We start from the raw sequence: 25,046 nt of genomic DNA, 5'->3' as shown, positions 1-25,046 counted from the left end.
CACCCCTGGGTTATGTCACATGGAAGGGCGAGGTAGGAAAGGCTGAGAAAGCACTTTGGGGTGTGGAATCAGGGGTCTGGCCCAAGAGTCTGCATTTTATGCCTTCCAGAAGGTTCTAGAGCACTCTGGAGTTTGAGAGGCAAAGTATAAGCCAGGGTAGACTTTCTCCCTGCCCGAACCTTCTGGAATAAAAAAGCAGCATGGCGCCCACCTGCTTCAGCTGGAGCTTGATGCCGGGCCTGGGCCAGCGGGGCGGAAGCTCATCACCCACCTCCTCCGCAGGCCGGTCTTGGTGGGATTCTGATTTGCTCTTGTCTTGGCACACAGGTCCTTCCCAAACTGTCATCTTCCATTATCCACGAGATCGATAGTATTTTGGGCAATAAACCCTACAGCAAAAAGGACTACAGGTCCTAAGAAGCCCCCCGCTGGCCCGGACACTTTCCGTTCCCCTCCTAGTCTCTGTTCACCGCCACTCGCTTAAGCTGTTTTGAAGCCAAGTCAAGACTGTGGTTTGCATCAAAAAGAGAACAAGGCGCCCAGAGGCCATGGGGAAAACAGGTCAGAAGTCTCTGCAACACCACCCACTGCTTCGCTGGGCCCACATCTGCTGGGGAGACGGTTCTGATTATTAGGACTGTCGAGTGGTCCCACCCACGCCTGCAGCCTCTGCTCATCCTCGAAGAAACCAGCGCGCTTTCCCCCTCTGGCCCGGCCCTTCTTGGAGACTCTCAAGTCCGGTCCAGGCTGGACCAGTCCGGGCCCGGGATCCGGGGCCCGGGGCAGGCAGGGCTGGACTCTCCACTGAGAACCCCCACCTGGTGTTGGGGGAAGGGAAGAGGAAACCGGGTCTAGTCTTCCCGCGCCCCCTGAAGGGCCCTGGGTGTTGGGCTGGGCCTCCCCACGGGGTCTCCCTCTGACCAAGGGCTCTATGCTCTTTTCCATGGGCCTGACTTCAGATGCGTTTCCCACCCTTCTCCACCATCACCTGCCCCGGGGGGTCTCTGAGGGGCCTCCCATACTCTCCCTTGACCCCTACCTCCTACCTGGCTGGCAGGGGTAGGGATCCAGGGAGATTGCCTCTGCAGTTTGGGACCCACAAAAAGTTTGGAGGTCTGATTTCAAGTTCATCACCCCACCATCTTGCTCCCTGCGCAGCCAATGAGCCCCGGGCCAGGGCTGCCAGAGCACTTGGCAGGGGGCCTGTGGAGTGGGCTCCAGCCCAGGTCCCTCCAGGGCTCCACCTGCCCTCCCTGCCAGGTACCTAGTCCGCTGCCCTCTGTCCTTGCCCAGAAGGCCCTGAGGTCGTGCATGCTTAGCTGGACTGTGGCTGCTGACCACTCACAGGAGAGGGTGCCTCTGCTCTGCTGGGGTGGTGGCCTTGGAGTCTGCAGAGAGAACAGACTTAGATCCCTTCAGGGAGGGTCCCTGGGGTCTTCTGTGCTGTGCCCAGGGCTGTGCACACAGCAGCAGCCCCCACAACATGGGGGCTTCTTTCCAGGAGCCTCTCCCTGGAAAGGCGCCCCTGCGAGGCCTCAAATCAGGCAGGGTGGAGGTGTTCTGTCGTGGGATGATAAGTGTCTCTGTGCTCAGAGCTTGTGACCTGGGCAGATGGGCAGCAGTGCCACCCCTGGAATCCCCCACACCCTGTGAAAAGTGAGGATGTCACTTTCATACCACTCCCCGCCTGGAGCAGATTGGGGACAGGGAGGAAGGGCAGGATGGACGGACCGTCAGCCCCTTTGCAGCCCCAGCTTGGGGCTGGAAGGGACGGGGGAGAAGAGGAGGCCTGCAGCCTGGAGCCCCAGCCCCCATGGTCCTGAGAAGTACCCCAGCCTTTGCCAGCTATGTGGGGGGCACCAGCCAGGCTTTACATATGTGCCAGCCCACTCTATGTGGGCCCTGTGTGCCCCCTTCCCTGGACAGGGAGCATTAGCCAGACCCCGGTACCCCCATGCCCTCACACTCACCCCGGGAGGCAGGCACAGCCTGTTCTGCCTCAGAGAAGCTGCTGTCCCTAGAGGCTCCTCCCTGCCATTTGCAGAGGGCCTACCTTCAGCCCTGGCTGGGCTGAGGCCTGGGCAACAGGGCTTTGAGAAAAGCCCCAAAGGCAAAGGGCGTGGGGAGGGGCAGCTTTCTCCACTCCTGACCTTTATGCTGACCCTGGAGTCTAACACCTTCCCCACCTCGTAGACCACGCCTTTGGGGGTCTTCCCCATAGTCTACAAGCTTCACTGTGGGTGGAGTAGGCAACGCCTGTCCCAGCCGAGGTACCCAGCCTGCAGCCACTCCCCATCACTCAGTGTGCCGATTGCCCACCCCTCACTAACAGGGACCAGACTTGCAGCAGGCCCTTGGTGGGGACAGCTGCCCCCATGAGCCACACCTGGGGAGGCCGAGCCCCTATTGGCCACATGTTGGTAAAACAGGGAGCCCAGGGTTGAGCTCAGCAGAGGCTGAAATAGCCAGGACCCAGCAGCCTCAGTCCGGGCCCCACTGCCCTCCGCCTGGTTTTGAGGTGCCCTATGCTTCTGCACTCACTGCAGGGGGGACAGGGCTCTGCTTCCTGGGGGACAGACCCCCAACTTAGGAAGGAGCTAGAGTGGGGGAGAAGTTGGGCAGAACCTAAGGGCAGTCAGAGTCTGGAAAGGGAAGAGCTGGGCAAGGGTGGCCCCAAAGGGGTGGCCTGGGCCCCTGCCAGCCCCTCCCCCTCCCCTGAAGCAGAGTTGGCCCCTCTGGAGTGCGGGCACGGGAACTAGGCCCGGGGACAGGGCTGGGGTCATTCTTCCTTGTTGATGCCACACAGAGCCCCCGCCGTCGCCCCCCATCTGTGGTCAGCGCGAGGCCCGGGAGCGGCAGAGGGGGGCTCGCTCATCTTGTAAATTACGCGTCTCTCCCGTTTTTTTTTATGACGGTTCCCCAGCTAATGCGCTCCCTCCACAGGCGAGACTGCCACGCGCCTCGCGCTTCCCAACACTCAGCCGGGACACGGCACCGTATTTATGGAATGACGAAATAAAACCCAAGCCCATGGGGTCTGCGGCTTTCTGCTCGCCTCATTTCCAGGCTCAGGCGCTGGGGTCAGGGCTGGGCAGTCGGCGGGGGTGGGGAGAGCTGCCACCATTCAGCAGACGGGGGGCCCCTGAAGCCGGGGCAAAGGGTGGATTGGGAGAAATGGGCCTGGAGAAGAGACAGAGACTGCGAACCAAGACCCCCCATCTCTCCCAAGTGATTCAGGAATGGAGGTGCCCCAGCCACCCCAACACACTCTCTCTGGTTGCTGGGAGGCCGCTGTGCAGAGGTTGGGGTCAGAGGGGGGTCAGTGTTTCTCTGATGCAGGGGGGGGTGTTTGGGAGTACAGGTGGGAGGGGCAGGCACCACCCATGCACACCCCTTTTGGGGGTGCCCCTCCTTCCCAGCAAGCCCCTCAGCCCTGTCAGGTTGGATCTTCTCAGGTGGGATGTGGCTTCAGGCAGTACCCCTTTTCCCTACCTCTCTCCCCCGCCCCAGCCCTTACCCCCTTCTTAGATCAGTGAGATTCTGGGGAAAATACTTTGATTCAGTCCTTTCCCAAAGGATTTATTAAAACACAGAAAATGGAGACATACACACAGAGTACAAAGTGAAGGGGATCATGTCGGTGACAGTCTTAAGTATCCCACATGTCCTCCCAAGGGTGGGGCAGGTCACCATTACAGGGGCTCAGCTTCCAAAGCTCCAGCCCCTACCCCCAGCTGGGACCCTCCCTGCTGGGACCCTCCAACTCATCCAAAGTGTCCCCAGCCCCTTGGCTGGCCTGGGGCTGTCTCGGGGCAAGGGACCTGGCCCCTCAGCTGGGCTAGATACCGCCTGGGTGGGAGTCCCTTCCCTCATCTCCAGGCTTGGGGGCTCAGGCTCCCACCTCCATGTCAGGGGTTCAGGACACACACACACACACACCTGACGGGCCTTTTCTGGGTTATCGCACCTAAAAAAATACTTTGTTTAAAAAAAAATCTGAAAACTAAGAAAAAAATCCAAAACAGAACACCAATGACTTTGGGCTGATATACCACAACCTGTAAACTTCCAGAATATAAAATGGGGCTGGAGTCAACTCCCTCAATGGAGACAGTGGTGGGCACGGGACAGCCACAGGTACATGGGGAGACCCTAGGCCATGGCCAAGCCAAAACCTCAGCCCTTGCATCCTGCCCAAGTCCCTTCCCCTGCCACTTAGCTCCATGGGCTGCCTGCTCCCAGGTCCCCAAGCCCACCCTCTACATGAGCCCCACCAGGCCTACAAGAGCCCTGGTACCTGAAAATCTGGGAACAAGGGCACCAGATGTCACCAGGGCAAGATTTAGCCAGCCTTCACCCTGGGCAGGGGAGCCCCCAGAGGACTCTGAAAAGGGATCCCTGGTGACAGTGGCACCTGTACCAGCTGTGGGTATCAGCAGGACCTTGGTCCCAATTTGCAGAAAACAAAGGAGCTTCTGAAGGTGGCTGGCAGGGCGGGTCTCCTGACACAGAGTCTCGGGATGTGCTTCCGTGGCAGGCATGTGCTAGTGGGGGGCCCTCTAGACACGGTCAGCCCAACCCAAACTCCACTCGTCACCTGGGAGCCCAGCAGGTGATGCTTTTGGAGACTGTGGCCCAAAGGTGGTTCAAGAGAAAGCCTACTCGGCACTGGCTTAAATAATAAGGTGGCTGGAAACAAAACCGCAGGCTGGCACTTTGGGGTTCTGCTTGTCCACAACGACCCTCATTCTGCCAGAAGCAAAAACCAAACCCAGCCTGAAGATGCCAACGACATTGGACACCCCCCCGCCCCCCCACCCCACTGCTTCGGGCAGGAGATAACTGATAAACCAAGAAGAAAACATTCTTAAGATCCTTTTTCTCTCCCAAAGCAGTTAACAGAAACTCACTCCCACTGTCCACAGCCCCCTCCTGGGCCTCCGGGGTGCCAGTCATGGAGAGCAGCGCCTCTCCTGGGACCAGCAGTGCCAGGGGCCATGCCATCTATGGGTGCCTGGCTCTGGCCTGGTGAGAAGGGCCCAGGGGACACTGGCAAGGCCTAGGAAGGGCATGAAGACAGAGGGGACAGAGGGAGGTTCCCTGGGGAGGAAGGGCTGGAAGGGAGGGACCATGGGACCTTGGGCTGGAGTAATGGATGCAGACCCCTCTCCCGCCGCCATGTGCCTTCCAGCCTGACACTCGGGACTGTCCACGTGGCCAGGGAAGGTTGGCACTGTTCCTAACTAGGCCGACCACAGGAAGGGGAACATCTCAGGGCCCTGGGTGGAGGGGAAGTCATGGCAGTCACCTCGTATGTGGCCTGAGCCAGGAGCCTTTGCAGGGAGGCACTGACGGGGGGACACACATGCAGGTGAACCACAGTAAACGGGAATGACCTCACCATTCCCGGGAGGCGGGTCAGCCGCTGCTGCATGTGTGTCCTGGAAACCTGCAGGCCACTTCCAGGACCCTCCCCACTCTGCCCACCTGTGATGCCAGGGCTGGGTCTGCCTTGGAGGTTTGATTAGGATGAAGTATGGGGCTGCCAAGATGGAAGGAGCCTTGGGGGTCCAGCCCTCCAGGGTTCAGAGAGAGCCATTTATAGATAAGGAGTCTAGGGCTCTGTGAGGGCCAGCTAATCACCCAATTGTCCCCAAGGTGAGCCACCAAATCCTGGCTCCAGACCTGGCCCAGGGAGCTAAACCCAAGCCCCTCAGGGCACCCCACCCCCAAGCGCAGACTGCCTGTCGCCCAAACAGGATTCTTACCCAGGGTATCGCCCCAGGAAATCCCTTCCAGGCTGAGCATCAGATATAGAGAGGCCTGGGCTTGGCCCACCCTCAGCTACTACCTGGGACCGTTACAGGGTACCATCAGCCAGGTGGAGGAGGGCCAGGACTTGGGTTCCTGGCAGGACACAAGGCCAGAAGCCTGGGATGCTCTGGCAGGAGAGCTGGAGAGGCCATCAGGTCCAGTTCGCCTCCTGCAAGCAGAGCTCTCCCAGGCTGTCTGAGAACACGTCTAGGGCATCTAGGGTTCTGCCCTGGGTGACAAGTGCCTGGACCGAGGCCTCTCCATGGACAAAAACAGGGACAAGTCCATGCTCCGAGGGGTGGCCTAGTTTCTCCTTTTCTGCAGACCAGGAGACTGCATGGGGAGTGTGTACCTAGAGGTGGTGTGACGGCCTCCCAGGGCACAAGGCAGGGCCAAGGGCTCCTGGGCCACCTTCAGTGCTGCTGTGACCTCTCTGCTAAAATGCTAACAACCACCTACCCATAACCACACCTGGCAGATGGCAGAGATGAAGGCTCCACAGCTGCACAGACCTCCCCCCGCACCCAGTACCACACACTGGGCCTGCCCTGCGAGGTAGCGGCCAAGGCCCTCCACAGATGCTAACAGAGTCCAGGGACAAACACCTACTGACAGCCCCCTCCCCCAAGGACACCGCACATACCTGGTGGTCTCCAGCCCTGGCAGGAAGTGGGTAGAATAAAAGCCCTGTCCTAACCCGGGGCATCAGCCAGGTCTCTAGCATCAGGCCAGGCAGCTGCCCCCCAATCCTGACCCGCCTGGCACTGGGGAGCCCCACGTGGGCAGGGGGCAGAGCAGAGGGCATTCAGGCAGTGCAGACGTGACAGGTGGGTGGGGCACAATGAGAGCTCCGGGGCAGATGCTGCTGGGCCGCGTCCAGGGCGGTGGCAGGGCTTCCTGCAGCTTTCGTCCGGTCTGGAGCCCGTTGATAGACAAGAGACGTGTGCTGGTTAGACTCCTCCCTACGCCACTCAACTTTTATCAAGACAAACTTGTTCAAGTCTTCAATAGGAAAGTGCAAAAGATGTACAAATAAATGAAATCTCCTCTAAGAAGTCGTTCTGACAAAGGTGGCCCAGGGGCATATCCCGTGTGGTGTGGGTGTAACACTGGAACACTTGGGTTATGATGAGGTGGCACTTCTGGGCTCTGGCCCAGCCGGGCTGGGCCCTGTCCTCCACGTGATGGCATTACTCGGGTTCCCTTTCTGTCCCACGGTGGCAACGGCTCCTATAAAGGCAGTAGCTTTTCTCTCCTGTGGGGATCGGGCAGGTGGCCCAGCAGGCGTGGCTGCAAGAGGCAGATCTCGGGTCACACAGGTGGGTGGTCACGTCTCCACTGGGGGGACCACTCCATACCCTGTTGCCATCCCACCCATTGCCTGTCACGGGCAAGTGCAATCAGAGGGAGCTCCCTGGCCAAGGCCTCCCAGAGTGCCAGAGAGAGCCTTAGGAATCGCAGCCCACTGGGGCAGCCAGCCTGGAAACCCCCTCCCCCCTGTACCTCCAGCTGGAAGCAAAGTTTTTACAGGACAGACAGGCCTTGGTGGGGGCCAAGGTGAACTGGAATAAGCTCCCCTCTCCTGGCCCCACCCCAACCCTGAGCCACCCTCCTAGTCCTGGGCAAGGAATGGGGGTGAGACGGGAAGTGATGGCCTGGGGTGCCCACTACTCAGCAGGGCAGTGGAGACAGGGAGTGGAGGCAGGGTTCGGACTGGGGACAATGGTCCCTGATCACTGCCATGGACAGACATGTACACACAGGAGCACGCCCCTTTGTGTCCTGCCTTCCCAGCCTCCCAGGGAAGTGTTTGGAAGCCTGTACAGACACACTGGCTGAGATGGTCCCCAGGACAGAAGGGGCTGGGGCAGGGGTCTCTAGGCACATGGGCAAGACCCTTGGAGCCCCAGAGGCAGTGAGGACCCTATGGCTCAGAGGCGTGAATCAAGCACATGGACCAGGGCTGATTCCGGCCAGGCCTGACCTGTGAGGCTGGGGAGGGGAGGGGGGACACTGGAGCATCCAGGAGTAGCCTTACCTCAGCTGGGAATGAGCATTGCAAGAGAGGGAAGTCTCGGGGACGGTTAGATATCTGTCAGAAAGAGAGAAAACCTCGGCTTGCCTGGGGCGGTGGTGGGCAGGTGGGGCCCCATGGGCGCCCCTATGCATGCTGCCCGGAAGCAGACGGGCACCTACCGGTCACATAGGGCCCCAGGGGCATCTGGTTGTAGTTGACAATCCCTCCTGGTCCAGGGCCCCGAAAGTTGGGCCCAAAGTTGTTGTTGTACATCTGGGAGGAGCCGAAAGCGCCCTGGAGGCAAGGACTCAGGTTTAAAGATCATAGTCCATCACCACGAACCCAAGCCCCACGTGGGGCACTTAGGACATGCATTAGGCTCAGGGCACTGACCTGCTGAATGGTGGGATCGCCTGCTCGGTTGGTCAGGCGACTCAGGATGCTGCGCTCTGACATCTGGAGGCGGGCGGCCACTGGGGGGATGCGAGACAGCATGGAGGGCAGGCGTGTCACATCTGCCTTCATGTCACTCAGCAGCTCCTCCAGCTGGTTCAAGACTGCAGGAGGGTGGAGAGAAGGAGCTAGATGCAGACACCCAGGCTGGTACTTATTTACAAGGGCATGTCACTGCACTCCAGGGGCTGTGGACACCAGGGGCGCTCCTTGCCCGGCCCTCCCAGGCCCGCAAAGCAGAGACATGTCACCAGGGAGAAAGGGGTTCTCCAAAAAGCATCTCCCAGAGGCCCTGGGGTTGTAGAGAGGAGGTCCAGAAACTCTGAGCCAACCAACACTGGGCTTCCCTCCCGGGCCTCAGCCAGCCTCCTGGCTCCCAGGGAGGCCTGCAGCCCCCACCCACGCTGGGGACAGGGCGGAGGCCCATAGGCAGAGCGGCCACAGGAAATATCTCCCTGACAGAGCAGGGGCCAGTGAGGCCAGGGAGTCCCTCCCACTGAGCAGCCTGGAGTTTCCTGAGAAGTTGGAAGACGACAGTCAAAGGTCCAAATCCAGGAACTCTTGGGCAATGACTTCACCTCCCTGAGTGTCAATGTCCCCATCTTTAAAATGGGGTAATAAACCTCACCACTTAAGGATATTACGAGGATTACAGAGATAATGTATTTAAAGTATATCATCAGGGCTTGAGGGACTAGACGATGGACTGTCCCATCCAGGCCAGGACTCTCCGCTCTCGGGGCTGACGTTCTGTCCCCAGCCCCAGGCCCCCATCAGCGCCCTCATCATGACCAACGATCCACTGGGCAGGAGGGGGGGGACACAGCCTTCAGGGAGCTGGCTCACTCACCCTTGTGCAGGACAGCATTGGCAGGCTTATTCCCGGCGAGGGACTCCTTGGACAGGTGCTGGTGGCTCTCGGCAAGGCACTCCACCTCGGCCAGGCGGGCGTTTAGGGCCATGGCTGGGTGGTTGGGGTCCTGGGTCATGTTGAGGTACGCGGCCCTCCGGAGCTGCTCCTCGATGACCAGTGCCTGCTCCAGCAGCTGGAGGGTGGGAAGCAGGGGGCGGGGGGCGCCTGAGCGTTGGCCTGGCCCCTTCTCCACCAGCGCCACCCCAGACCAAGGTTCTGGGCAGAAAGGAGGGACGAAGGACACACTGCCACCCAACAGGCCATCCTCAGCTGATCCTCGTCACCCCTTGGAGCCCTCACCAAGACGGGTTCTCTGCACCCATCACCCAGGTCAGGGACACTCACCCAAGGGGCCTGGCCCAAGGCAAGGACCCAGCACCCTCTTAGCTAACTGACTAAATGACTCCCTTCTGTGGACAGCCTGGCGCACACCCGGATATATGGGGAAGGGGTTGCCGCTCCCTAACTGCTTAACCTGCCCCTCCTGCAGCCCCCTCCCCCATAGCCTCTGACCTTGAACCTGCGGGCCAGGAACTTGTTCTTCATCTCCAGGTAGTTGCCCTTGTGGATCTCGGACTTGAAGGGTTCGTTGAGGATCATGTATCTCGGGTCATTCTGGATGTCCTGCCAGCGGGCGTAGCCGTGCCTGGGTGGGCACCGTTAAGGACAAGCCAAGCCACGGAGCGGGGGTGGGGGGGCCCAGCGCAGATTCAGAGTCCTGACTGTGTGGGCTCAGGCAAGTCGTTAATCTTGGCTGCAGGATGAGCATGTTGATGACAATGATGTGACAATCAGCAGACACCAACAGGTACCCACGGGGGCACAGACACGGCACTGAGCTTTGCAGGGCTAACTCCTGCATCCCCGACAACCCGAGAAGGGGGAAGGGTGAGACGAGTTCAAGTTCTAACCTCAGTACCTGTGACTGGCCTCGCTTGGAAATAGGGTCTTTGCCGATGTACTCAAGTCAAGAAGGGGTGATACTGAGTTTCCTCCACGTTTCCTCCTCTGTATAGTGGGGGATCATGTAGCTCCCCCTTGAGGAAAGTTGCTCTGAGGGTAAAGGGAGGAGCTGTTGCTATGGTCACCATCATCATCATCACCACCAGGAAAGGGGCCTTGGACTTGGTCAGGAACACAGGCTCCTGGCTCCTCACCCCACATGCCTCACGTCCCTCCCTGAGCTCCACAGAGGAACAGGCCAGAGTCGGGCCCAGCCCAGCTTGGAAAGGATACGTCACGATGCCTGCCAGCAGCCAGTAGTCGTGGCGCCGGTGCCAGATGTCGTAGATTTTCCCCGAGGACACGGCGGCCCGTTCTTCATTCTGCCACAGTGTGTGCAGCTCTAGGAAGCCAGTCAAGGGGAACAGCATGATGTTCCCTCTGTCCCTCACAGAGGTGGGCCTGGGAAAGCCTCTCCTTGCTCTACCATTTCCCACCCCTAGAGGCTCAGTGTTACTCGAAGATGTTATATACAATGGACTCTTGTCAACCACTCACACTTTAGTGTAAAATGGCCATCTTCCCAGGTTCCTGGGACCCACACAGCCAGGAAGGCCATGTCACCAGCCACCCCAGCCCTCTGCCCACCGTCACACCCCAATACCTGTGAAACCGCCATCTGCAATGTTGAACATGAATCTGCACTTCCCGTTCCTGTCTTCCTTCCTCCCCACTTCATCTTCCTCTTTGTCACCGTTTTGCTGTGTTTCAATGGTCTCCTTCTCATCAACTTTGGTGTCATCTACAGGAGGACAGACCCCCATTCATTCATCCACCCAAAAGACACCGCCCAAAGGCCTCTTTCCGCCAAGTGCTGGGGACAGAAGAGCAAGTGGGAAACATAGCTCATGTCCTCCAGGGGCTCACTGCAGAGGGATTTTAAACCACAAACCAGCAGCCCCATCTCTCTGTCTAAGCAGGCAGGGCTGGCTCCCGGCCCAGATGCCCCTTCCCCACCAAGTCAGGGCCGCCTAGGAACAGGGGGAGGGCACTGGGAGAAGTGCAGCTTATGTTCAAGAAGAGCAGCACCGACTTAGAGGTCTGATCAGAGGACAACTGTTCTAGAACATTCCAGTACCTAAAGGTACACAAGGCTTCCACTTGAGCCCCAAATGCTCCAGGCCAACCTCTATGGCCAGTGTTCCTTCCTCCTGGTGGTGGCTGGGGCCACAGGAGGGATCAGGAAAGAGCAGGGGGGATTCGTCCCCTGCAGAGCTGGTGAGTCCAGTTTCCCACCCACCAGCTCCAGTCAGGGCCTAAAACCCGGGGGGCAGTGCCCAGGAGACAGCAGAAGTCCCAACAGGGTCGAGACGGTGCCCTCAAAAAACCACGGGACACAGGACAGAGCACACGCAAGAGCCCCAAACCTGGCCTGTAATCACTGTTATCCCCTCTGCTGTGAATCAAGCTTAGCTCCAGCTTGTCCAGAATTTTCTCCTTCTCAGGAAGCATTTCTTCTGCAAGACAAAGGGTGTTCATGGGGTGGGGAGGGATCCAGGAAGGGAAGAGGGGACTCTGGCTTGGTGGCTTTCCAACTCTGCTTTAGCCATGCACAGAACCCTCTCCATCATTTTACTCAAGAGTCTACAGGTGCCATCAAGGAGAACTCCTCTAGGGAGGCAGAGCAGGGGGCACGGGCCCCACCCCCATCATCAGCAAACCTCTTCCCTCTCACCCCCATCCCAGCAGCACCCACCCCCTCCCTGAACTCCTCAAGGCACAGTCTCAAAATCCTCCCTACTGCAACTATAACCACAGCACGCAAAGCTTTGACAACATGGCAGACCTTCAATAACACAAAACCCTTCTTACAAACACCTGGAAACGTCAGGCAAACTCTAACACACTAAAGAAGCACACGCGGCCACTCCAAAGAAGAAAATGAAACTATCAGGTATCATAAATGAAAGGAAACCACAAGCTAAGAAGCATAAGCTGGATACCAGGAGGAGGCCTGGAGACCTCGGGCTGTCTCACCACCCAGACAGAAGGACAAGGCCTCAGTCCTCCAACCTCGAGGAGCTGAAATCAGCCAACAAGAAGAATGGGCTTGGAAGTGGCTTTTCCCTGAGCTTCCAGACAAGAACTTGATTTCAGTCTTGCAAGACACTTAGCAGAGAACCCAGCCACACCATGCCAGACTTCTGACCACAAAACTATGAACTAATAAATGGGTGTTCTTTTACACCCCTAAATTTGTAATAATTTGTTTCACAGCATTGTGTTTAAAAAGTAGAAACTGAAGCTAGATTTCAGGATGACTCAAAAAGTCTTGCAGAGAGATAGGGAGAGATAGGAAACAAACAAAAAAGGAAAAGACACATAAGACACATCAGCCTGTCTTTTGCTAACTTTGTACCTGCTTTCCTTTCTTTATTGTATTTGGAGTCTGTTCTTAAAAAAAAGACATTTTCTGTTTATTGCTGATTGCCTGTCCCTCCACTATAACACAAATTCCATGTGAAGGCTTTGCTCTTTTGGTTAATTTTGTGACCTCACTACCTAGGATAGCAGCCAACACACAGCAAGCCTTCAATATACAGGGGTGGGCAAAAGTAGGTTTACAGTTGCTCGTATGAAAAAAAACACGCAGGTTATGCTTATTACAACAGCTTTATTAACTTTGTATTTCACATACTCACAACCTACTTTTGGCACCTCTGTACACTTGTTGAATGAGTGAATGAATCAATGAGCAATAGGAATGCCAGGAAAAAATAAACATAATGGGGACAAAGAGAGAATGACTGGAATTTACCTATAATCAATGAAAAATATAATATTCAGCTTTAAGAATCACAGTTATCGAAAGCAAGGTAAATAAAAATTTCATTGTAGTGAAAGTGCACATCACCAAAGACAAACAATATCTTAAAAGTGGTCTTTTGACGTTAGAAAAGATACAAAAGGCAGATTTCCTATGAAAGCAACAATTACCCTAAGAACAGTCTTTCTCAGACGCACAACGGAAGCCAGAATACAAAAGGAATAATATTTTCAAAGTGGTGAGAGAAAACCCCTATCCCACCTTAAATTTTGCTATTATTCAAGAGTAAAGGAGAAAAAAACACAGAATAACAAAATCTGCCATTCACAGAAACTTGCAGAAAGCACCATTAAAGTGTATACTTTAGGAGGAAGGACATCGAATGAAGCGACAATGAACAAATAAGCAAACACAAAACTGCTAAGAATGTGGGAAGACCTAAGCAAGGATTAAAGATTTAGAAATAAGCATAATAACAAATTTTGGGAATTAAAACAAGTTGAAATTAAAACACTTGGCAATAGTACATGGAAGATAGAAAGAGAGTGGGTTAGAGCTAAAGCTATCTACAGTCCTCATAGTATTCAGGAGGGGTACATATAAAAAATTTAGAAGTACAAAACAGAATTGCCTATAGGCTTTCCAAAGGAATTGAGGGGCAGGGAGGTAAATAAAAAAGAAAAACTGATCAATCAAAGAGATGTCAGAGGAGGAAAAAGAAGAAAATGCAATGGTAATATAAAACACAAAATAACAGTAGAAATCCAAATATCTAGCTATTACAATAAATGTAAATAAATTAAACTTGCCAGCTAAAAGGTAGAGATTCTATTATTAGATTTAAAATAACAAATCCTGCTATATACTGTTTATAAGAGATATACCTAAAACATTATTACATAGATAGGTTAAAAGTACAGGAATGGAAGAAAATACTTGTAAATTATATCTCTGATAAGGTACATGTATCTATAAAGAACTCTTACAACTCAATAATAAAAAGACAGATAGTCCAACTTTAAAATGGGCAAAGGATCTGAAAATACATTTTTCCAACAAAGATATACAAAGGCCAATAAGCATATGAAAAGATACTCAACATCTTCATGCATACAGGAAGTACAAATCAAAACCACTCGAGATACCACTTCTCACCCACTAGGATGGCTATAATCAAAAGGACAGATAATAACAAATATTGGCAAGGATGTGAAGGTTGCACCCTCACACATTGTTGGTGGGAACGTAAAACAGTACAGCTGCTATCAAAAACAATCTGACAGTTCTTCAAAATGTTAAACAGAATTGCCACACACTCCAACAATTCCACTCCTAGGTATATATCCACAAGAACTGAAACCTATGTCCACACAAAGATATATATGCAAATGTTCACAGTGGTATTATTCACAAAAGCTAAAAATTAGAAACAACCCAAATGTCCATCAACTGACGAATGGATAAACAAAATGTGGTATATCCACGTAACAGAATGTGATTCTGCCATAAAAAGAAATGAAGTACTGATACATGCTACAACATGGATGAACCCTGATAACATTATGCTAAGTGAAAGGAGCCAGATACAAAAGGGCATATATTTTATGATTCCATTTACATGAAATGTCCAGAATAGGCAAATCCATAGAGACAGAAACTAGATTAGTGGTTGCCAGAGGCTGGGGGAGGAAGAAATGGAGAGTAACAGCTAATAAGTGTGAGGTTTCTTTTTGGAGTGATAAAAATGTTCTAAAATTGATTGTGCTGCCCAGCCAGGCATGGCTCAGCAGTTGAGCATCGACCTAGGATCCAGGAGATCACAGTTTGGTTCCCGGTCAGGGCACATGCCCGGGTTGTGAGCACGATCCCCAGTCCAAGACGTGCAGGAGGCAGCTGATCATGACTCTCTCATCATTGATGTTTCAATCTCTCTCTCTCCCTCTCCCTTCCTCTCGCTGAAATCAATAAAGATACTTTTTTAAAAAAAATTTTGATTGTGCTGATGGCTGCAAAACTCTGTGAATATACTAAAAAGAATGGTATATTTTAAATGGGTGAACTGTATGGTATGTGAATTATATCACAGTAAAGCTATTATTTACATATTTTTTAACTAAAGGGGTAGAAACCTGTACACTGATTATATACCAAACAAAAGATTAATCTAAATCAGTCTAAATAAACCTTAAAGCAAAAAGTATCAGGAGGGATAAGAAGGTCATTACATAAGAATTAGAGGCACAGTTCATCAGAAAAATATAAAAAACTAGAACCAATGTGCACCTAACCACCTAATCTCAAACAATATGAAGCCAAGTCTGGCCTTGCAAGGAGAAGGACTAACCTACAGTCATAGAGATTTTAACACAAGTCTCTCAGACTTGACTGATCAAAGCAAACCAAAAATGAGTAAAGATATAGAAAATTCAAACAGCATAACAAGCATTGTTGAACTAGAACCTCACACCCACTAAGTGTAGAAGAGATGATTTTTCAAGCACATGCGAACATTTACAAAATCTGACCATATTAAGCCAGAAAGCAGGTTTCAACAATATCATATAGAAACAATAAAACAGAGACTCATGTTTTTAGACCACAATGCAAACTGAGTTAGAAATCACTAATGAAAAGAAAACCCGTGAACCCCCAAACTCTGAAAAGTGAAACCCTGAGGAGAGACCCGAGTCCTGCCTCTCCCCTGGGGTCTAATGCGCTAGGATGGAGCAAGCACAGTCCCCCTCATGGCCAGGGACAGATGGAATGAAGCACAGCACAGCCACCCTTCTCTAACCTGGAGCTGATGAGGCCAGAGGCTGCGCTGGGGTGGGTGACTGAGGGAGGCCCGCACCTTTCGGCAGCTGCTCCGGGGAGGCCTGGGCCTTCTCCACCTCCTCCAGTCGTTCCTCTCGGGCCCTCTCCTTGCCATCTGAGTTCTCATGCTTGTCCTCACCCTCCACTCTGTCCAGGGTAGTTGGCAGGGCCTAGGGAGGACAGGCTAGGGCCTCAACAGCAGTAGAGGGCAAGGAACAGGTACTGGGCTTGGAACGCACTGTCCTGGCTCCCAACCTGCTCCTCCAAACCCAGAGGCCCAAACTTGGAGCCAGGAGAAGTTCTGGGCAAGGCCTGAGAAGGCCCTCAGACCCAACACCCACCTCACATCTACCAGGGGCCCAGACACCAACATCGTCCATACCTGGATTTCTGGAGGCTTCTTTGGCTTCTGCACCACCAGCTCCTTCTCATCCATGTAGCCCAGAGGGGCTTCCATTTTGTCTGAAAGATCAAGGGAAAGAGGTGAGACAGGTGAGTTCGGGCAGGGAGCAGGGATGCCAGAGAAAAGAGGCAGGATCTGGCTGTTAGGAGGCTCCGCCTGGACCAGGTACCTCCAGGAGGACAGGACACCCAGGTGATCCAGAGGGCCCAAGCCATGCCTGTGATGCAGGGATCCTTAGAGGACCTTGGGCCCAGTAAGGCCAAAGCCAGGGGCTGACAGGCAGGGCTGCACTCCAAGGGGGCCTCTCACCTGGAAGCAGGGGAGTAAAGTGGGTGGAGACCTGGCCTGAGAACCAGCATCTGAGGTGGGTCCGACTTTCTAGCTGGCCCACTGGCGATGTGCCTCCTCCATGCCAAGTCAGTTCCCAAGACACTGTTGAGTGGCAGTGACTCATATGCTCTAAGTAGACCTGGGAAGTGGGTACTGTCCCATCCCATATCGTAGATGAGAAAATGGGCTCACAGGGTAAGTGATTTGCCTAAGGTCACACAGGGCCAGGAAGCAAACCCAGGAGTGTCCACCTCCAAGGGGCACACTGTGCCCTGAAGCAGGATGTCCTCGGAGGTGCCAAACTTCTTAAGGCCTCACCTGTCACCTGGGAAGATACCCGAGGTCTGCCCCAGGCCTGAGAGGTCCAAGGGAGAGAAGATGTTTTGCCCAAATAAATACACAGATCACCAAAAAGACACTTGGAAAGAAATGATCCAATTAAAGGTGGGCAAAGGATCTGAGAAGATCTTTCTCCAAAGAAGTTGCACAAATGGCCCATAAGCACATAAGATGCTGTCTTCTCCTTCAGGGAAATGCAAATCCAAACCACAGTGAGAACCACTCCCACCCACTAGGATGGCCTTAAGCAAAACATCAGATAACAAATTCTGGCATGGATGTGGAGAAACTGGAGCCCTCAAACACTGCTGGCAAGACAGCAGAATGGTGGGGTCGCTGGAAACAGCGTGGCAGTTCCTCAAAGCGTTATGCCCTAGGACCCAGAGATTCCAGTCTTAGCTATGCCCTCAAGAGAAATGGAGACAAACATCCACATACAATCTGGAACACAAACGTTCACAGACGAATGAATAAACAGAATGTGGTCTAGCCACACAATGGGACGTTATTCAGCCATAAAAAGGAATTCAGTCCTGCTCGGCTGGTGTGGCTCAGTGGTTGAGCATTAACCTAGGATCCAGGAGATGGTGGTTCGATTCCTGGTCAGGGCACATGCCCGGGTTGCGGGCTCGATGCCCAGCAGGGGGTGAGCAGGAGGCAGCTGATCAATGACTCATCATTGGTGTTCCTATCTCTCTCTCTCCCTCTCCCCTCCTCTCTCTGAAATCAATAAAATTTTTTTTTTTAAAAAAGGAATTCAGTACGACACATGCCACAACAAGGATGGACCTTGAAAACATTATGCTGAGTAAAGAAAGTGAGGCATAAAGGCCACATACTGTATGATTTCATTTACAAGAAATGTCTAGAACAGCCAAATCCACAGGCACAGAAAGTAAATTAGTGGTTGCCAGGGGCTGTGGATATTGGGGAGAAATGCTAATGGATATGTTTGTTTTGAGGGTGATAAAACGTTCTGGAATTAGATAGAGGTGATGGCGCACATCCTTGAGAATATACTAGAAACTACCAAATAGTATACTTTTAAAGAATGAATGTTGTGATATGTGAATTACACCTCAAAGCTGTCATTAAAAAGAGAAACCCTCAGGAGACCAACAATTCTACAGGCAGAAGCTTTGGAGGGAAAGGAGGCCATTCTTTTGTGGGGTGTGCAGAAGACTCCGGGTCTCCTGGGGCCTTGCCACCTCCCATGACCCAGAGGCCTCCCCCGCTTATCCAAGCTCAAACCTGGCAGGCCCAGAGGGGTGGGCAGGAGGTGAGCAGGGCTGGCGGGCACTGGCGTGTTGGGATCTGAGGAGATGACCTCGCCTGGCTTCTTGCCCTCGGACCCCTCAGGGATCAAGTCCGGGGTGCTGTACTTCCCATTGACGTGCTCAAACTCCTGAACCTGGGGCCGGTGGGAGGGTAGGAGGAAGGAAGTTGGTCACAGTTTAGATGTAAGGGCCTCGGAGCTGCCAGTGAGACTGGGGTGTGTCCCAGGCTTAGAGTAGATGCCACCTCTGCCTAAGGTTGGCCAAGCAAGATGCACTCCTGACTGCAAACTCCCATGCCAAGCCCCACCCCAACCCGACTCCCTGTGTCCTCTGCCCTGTGACCTGTCATCCTGGCTTCCAGCACCCCCAAACCACCTCCCAGAGAGGCATTCTGGGCCAGTCCCTCTGGCCTGGCTCAGACCCTGGGCAGGTGCGTGACCCTGAGCCAGGCATATGCTTTCTGTCCACTGTCCCCCCAGAAGCATGCCAGGGCCATGGGCAGCCACCAGGAACGGCCACTAAAGGCCAACTCACCCACCTTCTTCCTAACTAGCGACATGACGCCGATGCGCGTGAGCACGTGCTGCCTCGAGAGGCCCTCCCGGGGCACGCCGTCCGCAAAGGTCTCCGCGCCGTCAGCCCCCGGCTCACACAGGTGCCGCATGAAGAGGGACACATAGGCTCTGGGGTGGGGGGGACTGGGGCTCAGGGAGTGGGGGGCCGGCAAGGACCCTCTGCGAAGGCTGGCAGGACCCCGGGGAGACCTCCTGGCTGGAATCATCCATCACCTGCCTCCCATCCAGGCCTCCTGGCTCCGGCCCCCAGGGGAAGGGCAGAGGGGCCTCCCCTGGCAGGGGAACCTCTTAGGACAGCCCTCACCCTGGATAACCCAGATCCTTCTCGCTGCTGTTAACACAGCTGCTCTGGAGAGGTGGCTGGTCAGCATTTTCTGCAAATCAGCCCTGCCCAGGCCTGGACCCCAGCCATCCAAAGACCAGATGGCAGTGAATTCTCCAGGCGCCCTGAGCCTGGTGGGAGCAGAAACGCTGCCCGATGTGCTGGCTCACCCAGCTGGAGCATGACCACTGCGGGGTGGACAGCTACAGCCTGGGCCCCCCTCAGCCCCTTTACCTAAACTCCTTCTCGCTCTTTCCTCGAAGGTCCCGCACGAGCCAGTGGGAGTTGAAGGCATCCTGGGGGGGCATGCCCCAGCGCATAATGGCGTTCAGAAAGGCCTTCCTCTGTCGGGCATTGAAGCCCAGCACCTGGGAAGGGACACGAGGGCGTGGGGAGCAGAGAACTCAGGGGTAGGGAGGAAAGGCAAGGGGGGGAGGCAGGGAGAGGTCAGAGAGAGGCAGGAGCCTCCAGCTAGGGCAGGACACAGAGGGTGGAACCCAGACCCAGGGTCTGTCCCCGCCCACCTCTCCTTGCAGTAGCCCTGAGCAGACCCCCAGCCCTCCCACCTCCCACTTGCCCTCCATACCCCATGTTCTGAGAGGGGGCAAGAAAAATCCGGGGAAGGGGAGCTGGGAATGTGGAGGTGCAGTCGGGCCCCACCTCAATGTTGCCTCCAACACGGGCGAGAAGAGGTGGCAGGGGCTTGTCCCTGTCACTCTTCAGCTGCCTCCTGGATTGTCGCCGACCACCTGGGGAGCAGTCCCACCACAACCTTGCAACAGGGCCCAGAGCATCCTGACTCCATTCTATCCGCCAACTCGCCCAGGACTGGGGCCCTTCAGGACGACCTCCAAAGCTACCCTCGAGCTTGTCCTGATGTCCCCAGAGTAGCCCGGGCTGCCCATCAGCTCCCGACACGCAGCCTCGGCCCCAGCCCGGGTCACCAGCACTGACTCACTCTGCCCTTCCGGCCTTTCCTCAAAGTCTTCATCTTCATCCTCGGAGCCGATGGAATACTCAGACTGGTTGTCTGAGAGCTCGTCCTGCCACTCTGGGGGGCCCAGCAGAGGGGCACAGCGTGAGCCGGGGGAGCAGCAGCCCGCAGAGACCCTCAGCCCCTGGGGCACACGGCGTGCTCCCGAGCCCAAGCCTGAGCCCAAGCCCGAGCCCGGACACGCACCCTGGTCCTCCTGGGATGTGTCATTGTAGTTGACCTGCTTGCGGATGCGCTTGCCCTTGCCCAGGTTGCGGGCCAGGTCCTCCTGCTGCTGCTCATAGTGGTGCCGGAGCAGCTTCTCCCAGTAGTCAGGGTCCACGTTCTCCTCTTGCTTGATGATCTCCCGCTCCACCTCCTCCTGCAGGACAGGCGGGGAGCCAGCTGGTGGCCCCTCTGCCCCGGGGGGCCTCACGTGCCTCTGCCACATCTCACGCTTAGGGGCTCAAGGAGGAATTAAAAAGCTCGCCTACTCCAGGAAGCCTTCCCTGATCCATCCAGCTCCCTGGCCCCGTCACAGTCACCATCATTCATTCATTCATTCATTCATTCATTCATTCATTCCCTCCCCAAGCATTCCCTGGCTTCGTGCAGAGTGAAACAAGCCCCAACCCTGTCCTCAGGGGGCTCTCGGTGTCAAAAGGAAAACTGGCATGTGGAAGGGCAATCAGTATCCACAGTCTGTGTGGGGGGTGCTGGGAACTGAGGAGGAGGGACCCAGGAGCTGGCCTTTGGGGATAACGGGGGTTTGCTGGGTGGGTAGGTGTTGTAGGTGCGTCCTGGGAGAGGGAGCGGTCCATGGAGGCCTGATACTGGCCCTGAGGCACAGAATGGGAGAGGCACGGGGCAGGGCCCCAATCCCCCCCCCCCCCCGGACTGTATGATGTGGGAGGATTGCAGGCCGCAGCTGGGGCGGGGCTGCGGAGGGGTCTCAGACTTACCACGCCGTCCTCCTCGCGCACCACGTACTGCGCCACCTTGAAGGAGCTCAGGTACTCGTTCATGTTCTGCAGCTCCGTGTCGTCCGTGGCATCCTGGTTGCGGTCCAGCAGCTTGGAGATGGCCGCGTCGTCATAGTGGATCACACTGCTGTCCTCCACATCCTTGTTGTCACCTGGGGGCAGACAGGGTGCAGAGTCAGAGTACAGATGGGGGTGCCGAGGTCCAGCTGCAGGTCTCCCTGAGTCCTGACCGTGGTTCTTCGCAGTCCCCACAGAGGCTGCAGCAGGGAAGCATGGGAACCAGGGAGCAAGCCCACACTGCAACAGCCCCACTGCCGCCCCTGGCAGCCCGAGGGCGTGTATGGGGGCAGGGAAACACGGCAAAATGCCAAAGAGGTGAAGCATGGTTGGGGAGCCCCTTCTCCTCCAGGAGCAGCCACCCACGGCACAGGAGCTGGGGGCTGGGTGGGTTGGCCCCTACCTGGTGGAGTGCTGCCATGCTTTTTCTTGGCGCTGGCAGCCAGGGCACCCCCTCTGGAGGACTGGACATCAGGTATGGGAGTGATGGGCCTCTGGCCCTGGGACATCATGCCTGCAGGGCAGAAGCAGAGGGGCTGCAGGCCTGGGGGATGATACCCAGGGATACTGCCCTGGCCCCGCCCACCCTGGTCAGGAGACAGGGACTGGGGGAGCTGAGGAGAGGGAGGCGGGGGCGGGGAGGCCCATGGGGGGGATCCCCAAGCGGCCCCACCCCCATCGCCCGGGACCCCCACCTTCCACGTCGTCCTTGAAGAGCTCCTCTGTGCCGAACTTGAGGATGTCATCCAGCTCCTGCTTGGTCATGGAGCCCGACTTGGATCCCAGGCCGGGCCGCACCACCAGGTGCGTGAGCATCATCTTGCGCTTGGCCACCTGCGTGATGCGCTCCTCCACCGAGGCCCGCGTCACGAAGCGGTAGATCATCACTTTCTTATTCTGCCCAATGCGGTGGGCGCGGCTGAAGGCCTGGGGGCGACCTGAAGCTCAACACCCGGGGCTCAACCGAGGGCTGGGGGCACGTGGGCACCACGTGGGGCGGGGGCGCCTGCAAGGGTGCTCATGAGCATGTTCTGCGTGGGATGGGCTGGGGGAATTTGCGTGGAGACGCACGTGCACTAGGGTTGCCAGCCTTACTTCTTGTGTGTAGTAGCCTCATGTGGGCCCGGGGCCTGTGCAGGTGGAACCAAGCGTGACTGCAGGTGTGCAGAGGTGTGTGTGAGGGGCAGTGTGGCCAGTATACTGGACGTAAAGAAGCCACATGGGGCTCTGATGGCAGTCACCGGGAGATGGGGGCTGCACCTCCCTGGGAGTGAGCCAATAATGGGACTGCTGGAGACCCATGACCACCCTGTGAGGGCAGCAAGGCCTGGAAGCTGCCCAGTGTGATATGAGCTGAGGCTCTGCATCGCGCCCCTGCATGATGTGACCTAGTGTAATTACATCTTTGTGGGTGACGGTGCACAGGTGCACACACCTGTGCATGAGATACAAGTTTGTGTGTGTGTGCCTCTAAGAGCATAGTGTTCAGTGAGTGTGTGTGTGTGTCCCCAAGTGGGGTAGTCAGGGGACATTAGGGTGTGTCTCTGCTCCCACAGCCCCTAACCTCCCAACCTTCCCATCCTTCCTCACAAGTTTCATTTCCCCTCCTCCAGCTCTTCCTCCCCCAGCCTCCAGCAGGCCTTGTCCCTCCACTCTGTTCCCCTGTCCCATCCCAAACTGGCCCCCTTTGGGTCCCAGGACTGACTCCCTCATCCTGCCTCCTCTATGGCCTTGGCCCTGAGGGTGTTGGGACAGATCAGGGGTAGCAGCCATACGGATTGCTGTGTGTCCTTGGACACATCCCCTGCCCTCTCTGGGCCTGTTTCTTCCTTTGCACAATGAGGAGCTGGAGGGGTGGGCAAAGCCTCCACTCACCTCCCAAGGCCCCTTTTGGGGCTGAGATAGCACAAGGCTTGCCCAGCAGGAAGTGACACCCTGAGACATTGAGGTGGGGGGAGAGGAAGGAAGGCTCACAAAACTACAGCAGTGAGGGGCCCAGAAGGGTTCAGCAGTTCAGCGTCAGGGGCACAGACCTGGATGTCATTGTGCGGATTCCAGTCCGAGTCGTAGATGATGACTGTGTCTGCTGTGGCCAGGTTGATGCCCAGGCCGCCTGCCCGGGTGGAGAGGAGAAAGCAGAACTGCTGGGCCCCAGGGGCTAAAGAAGAGAGGTGGGTGTCAGACAGGTGAGTGAGGGGGTGGGGACAGGTAGAGGACAGACAGGAGGGAGACAGAGGGAAACGGGTGGGAACTGTGACTCCATCACAGACAATAAGAACCTCACTCAGTGAAGGCAGAGGAGGCCTGGGCGCAGGGTGGGGACAGAGCAGCCCACCTGAGCCCCACTGAGCCCCAGCTGCGCTCTGAGCCCCGACCCAACAGGAGGAGCCAGAATGAGGAGGAAGTCGGTTTTCTAAGCCCAGATGAGCAAAGACCAAACTGTAAACAGCCAGCAAATACAGGCAGAGCCCCTGACCAGGCCCTGTAGAGCTCAGTCCTTCATGTCCTCCTGGCTCCCCCCACCCATGATGCCATGAGGGCACCAGAACCACTCAAGGTCGCAGCTCCAGGGTCCAGGCTATCCTAGCAGGTTCTCAGGCCTATTGGGGCCCTTTGTTAAGTGACCTGGGACTGACCACAGCACCCACAAGAGCTGCAAACAGGTCCCTGATCTGCCCAATGCCTCAGCCACCCTCACTTCCAGATGTGGCTGGGGCTGCGTCTAGATTTTCTGTGTTCGCTCTCTGTCTGATATGAGTGGGCAACAGGAATGGCTGCTTGGGATGTTTGCACAGTGAGGCCCCAGCCCTGTTCTGAGCATGGACGCTGGGAAACCACCACGGACCCCAGAGAAACAGAGCCTGTGGCTACTTGCTATAGACCTGCCACTAAAGATGCCCTGGTTCAGCTGGCCACGTCCCCACTCCACGTTCCCTTCACTTCGAGCTTGCTCCTGGCCGCCCCACCCTCACCTCTCCTCCCCAGGGGAGGAAGAGAGCAGATTGACAAGTGTGGGCATGTGGCCCTGCCCTGTCCTCTCCATCCTCTAGGAAGTAGCCCATAGGGAACACGCACATGGCTCTGTCCTGCACTGCTTGTAACTGGCGGGCTACCTAGTGTCAGTGTTAAAGCCCACAGGTGCCAGCCAGCCCCTCAGCACCAGCTGCATTTAGTAACAAAGGTGGTACTTTCCTTCCCCTCTGCCTTTCCCCTTGTCTGTTTCTCAGTTCTGAACAGGTGTTATTTACTGGGTCCCTTAACACCTAGCAGGCCCCCAGAAGGTTCCATGGAATGAATTCCACTTAGCATAAAACTAAGGGCCAGCTGTAAGGACTTAAGGAATGGTCTACTTTCTTGGGGTCCCAATCAAGAACACTGGGTGAGGTGGGGGTACCGTTGAATCTGTCGATCGCCTCTTGCCGGAGGCCCCCAGTGATGCCGCCATCAATCCGCTCATACTTATAACCCTCATACTCCAGGAAGTCCTCCAGGAGGTCCAGCATCTTGGTCATCTGCAGGGAATATGGTTTGCCTGAGGGGCTGCAGCAGAGCAAGGACCCCCATGGGGCTGTGGGCAGGGACCCCACAAGAGTTTGAGGATAGAATAGCCTGCTGTGTGGGGAAGCAGGCAGACCTGACACGGGCTCTCTGGGGATGAATACAGCCTCCAACCTGGACCCCCCCGGAGCCACTCACTCCACCAGCCCCACATCCATCTACTTAAAACTCAACTCTGAGCATAAGCCTCCCTGCTCTCACCTTCATAGAATAAAGCCCCAGCTCCTTACCCTGGCATTCCAGGGCAGAACTTGGTGCCCCATCCATCTAGGCTTCATTTCCCAGTGCTTCCTCCATACCCCTTAGACATCCCAAATGACCTGGACTCTCTGCCTAGAATGTCCACTCCCTTACTGCCTAGAGAGCTCAAACACACCTCCTCTGTGATATCTTCCCTGATTTCACTCCTCCCTATAAAAATAGAAAGTCAGTCCCTTCTGAGCTCAGCT

At 55.6% G+C, this 25,046-nt stretch overlaps 2 protein-coding genes across 4 annotated transcripts in view; one reads left to right on the top strand and one right to left on the bottom strand.

Annotated features, from left to right (window-relative positions):
• The window catches only part of KCNAB2 (potassium voltage-gated channel subfamily A regulatory beta subunit 2), a 68,012-nt gene extending 64,968 nt beyond the window's left edge, over window positions 1-3,044 (top strand). For all 3 annotated transcript variants that reach the window (XM_081144797.1, XM_081144799.1, XM_081144798.1), the window contains one exon: window positions 328-3,044. In XM_081144797.1, coding sequence (XP_081000923.1) covers window positions 328-417 — 90 coding nt within the window. In that variant the 3' untranslated portion in view covers window positions 418-3,044. The remainder of the gene's footprint in view (window positions 1-327) is intronic.
• A 512-nt stretch (window positions 3,045-3,556) lies between these two features.
• The window catches only part of CHD5 (chromodomain helicase DNA binding protein 5), a 55,003-nt gene continuing 33,513 nt past the window's right edge, over window positions 3,557-25,046 (bottom strand). The window contains exons 21-42 of the mRNA XM_081144007.1: window positions 24,434-24,551; window positions 23,073-23,197; window positions 21,735-21,966; window positions 21,443-21,553; window positions 20,962-21,134; window positions 20,207-20,381; window positions 19,985-20,077; window positions 19,687-19,775; window positions 19,261-19,394; window positions 18,668-18,812; window positions 18,104-18,263; window positions 16,163-16,242; window positions 15,818-15,950; window positions 11,567-11,656; window positions 10,804-10,941; window positions 10,434-10,542; window positions 9,711-9,843; window positions 9,135-9,330; window positions 8,225-8,388; window positions 8,011-8,125; window positions 7,853-7,906; window positions 3,557-7,104 (exon numbers count right to left, since the gene is read on the bottom strand). Coding sequence (XP_081000133.1) covers window positions 7,899-7,906; window positions 8,011-8,125; window positions 8,225-8,388; window positions 9,135-9,330; window positions 9,711-9,843; window positions 10,434-10,542; window positions 10,804-10,941; window positions 11,567-11,656; window positions 15,818-15,950; window positions 16,163-16,242; window positions 18,104-18,263; window positions 18,668-18,812; window positions 19,261-19,394; window positions 19,687-19,775; window positions 19,985-20,077; window positions 20,207-20,381; window positions 20,962-21,134; window positions 21,443-21,553; window positions 21,735-21,966; window positions 23,073-23,197; window positions 24,434-24,551 — 2,721 coding nt within the window. The 3' untranslated portion in view covers window positions 3,557-7,104; window positions 7,853-7,898. The remainder of the gene's footprint in view (window positions 7,105-7,852; window positions 7,907-8,010; window positions 8,126-8,224; window positions 8,389-9,134; window positions 9,331-9,710; window positions 9,844-10,433; window positions 10,543-10,803; window positions 10,942-11,566; window positions 11,657-15,817; window positions 15,951-16,162; window positions 16,243-18,103; window positions 18,264-18,667; window positions 18,813-19,260; window positions 19,395-19,686; window positions 19,776-19,984; window positions 20,078-20,206; window positions 20,382-20,961; window positions 21,135-21,442; window positions 21,554-21,734; window positions 21,967-23,072; window positions 23,198-24,433; window positions 24,552-25,046) is intronic.

This window comes from Miniopterus schreibersii, assembly GCF_964146895.1.
Source record: "Miniopterus schreibersii genome assembly, chromosome: 8".
Classification (NCBI taxonomy): domain Eukaryota; kingdom Metazoa; phylum Chordata; class Mammalia; order Chiroptera; family Miniopteridae; genus Miniopterus; species Miniopterus schreibersii.
Note: the sequence above shows the minus strand (reverse complement) of the source record. Positions and strands in the feature narration are given on the sequence as shown.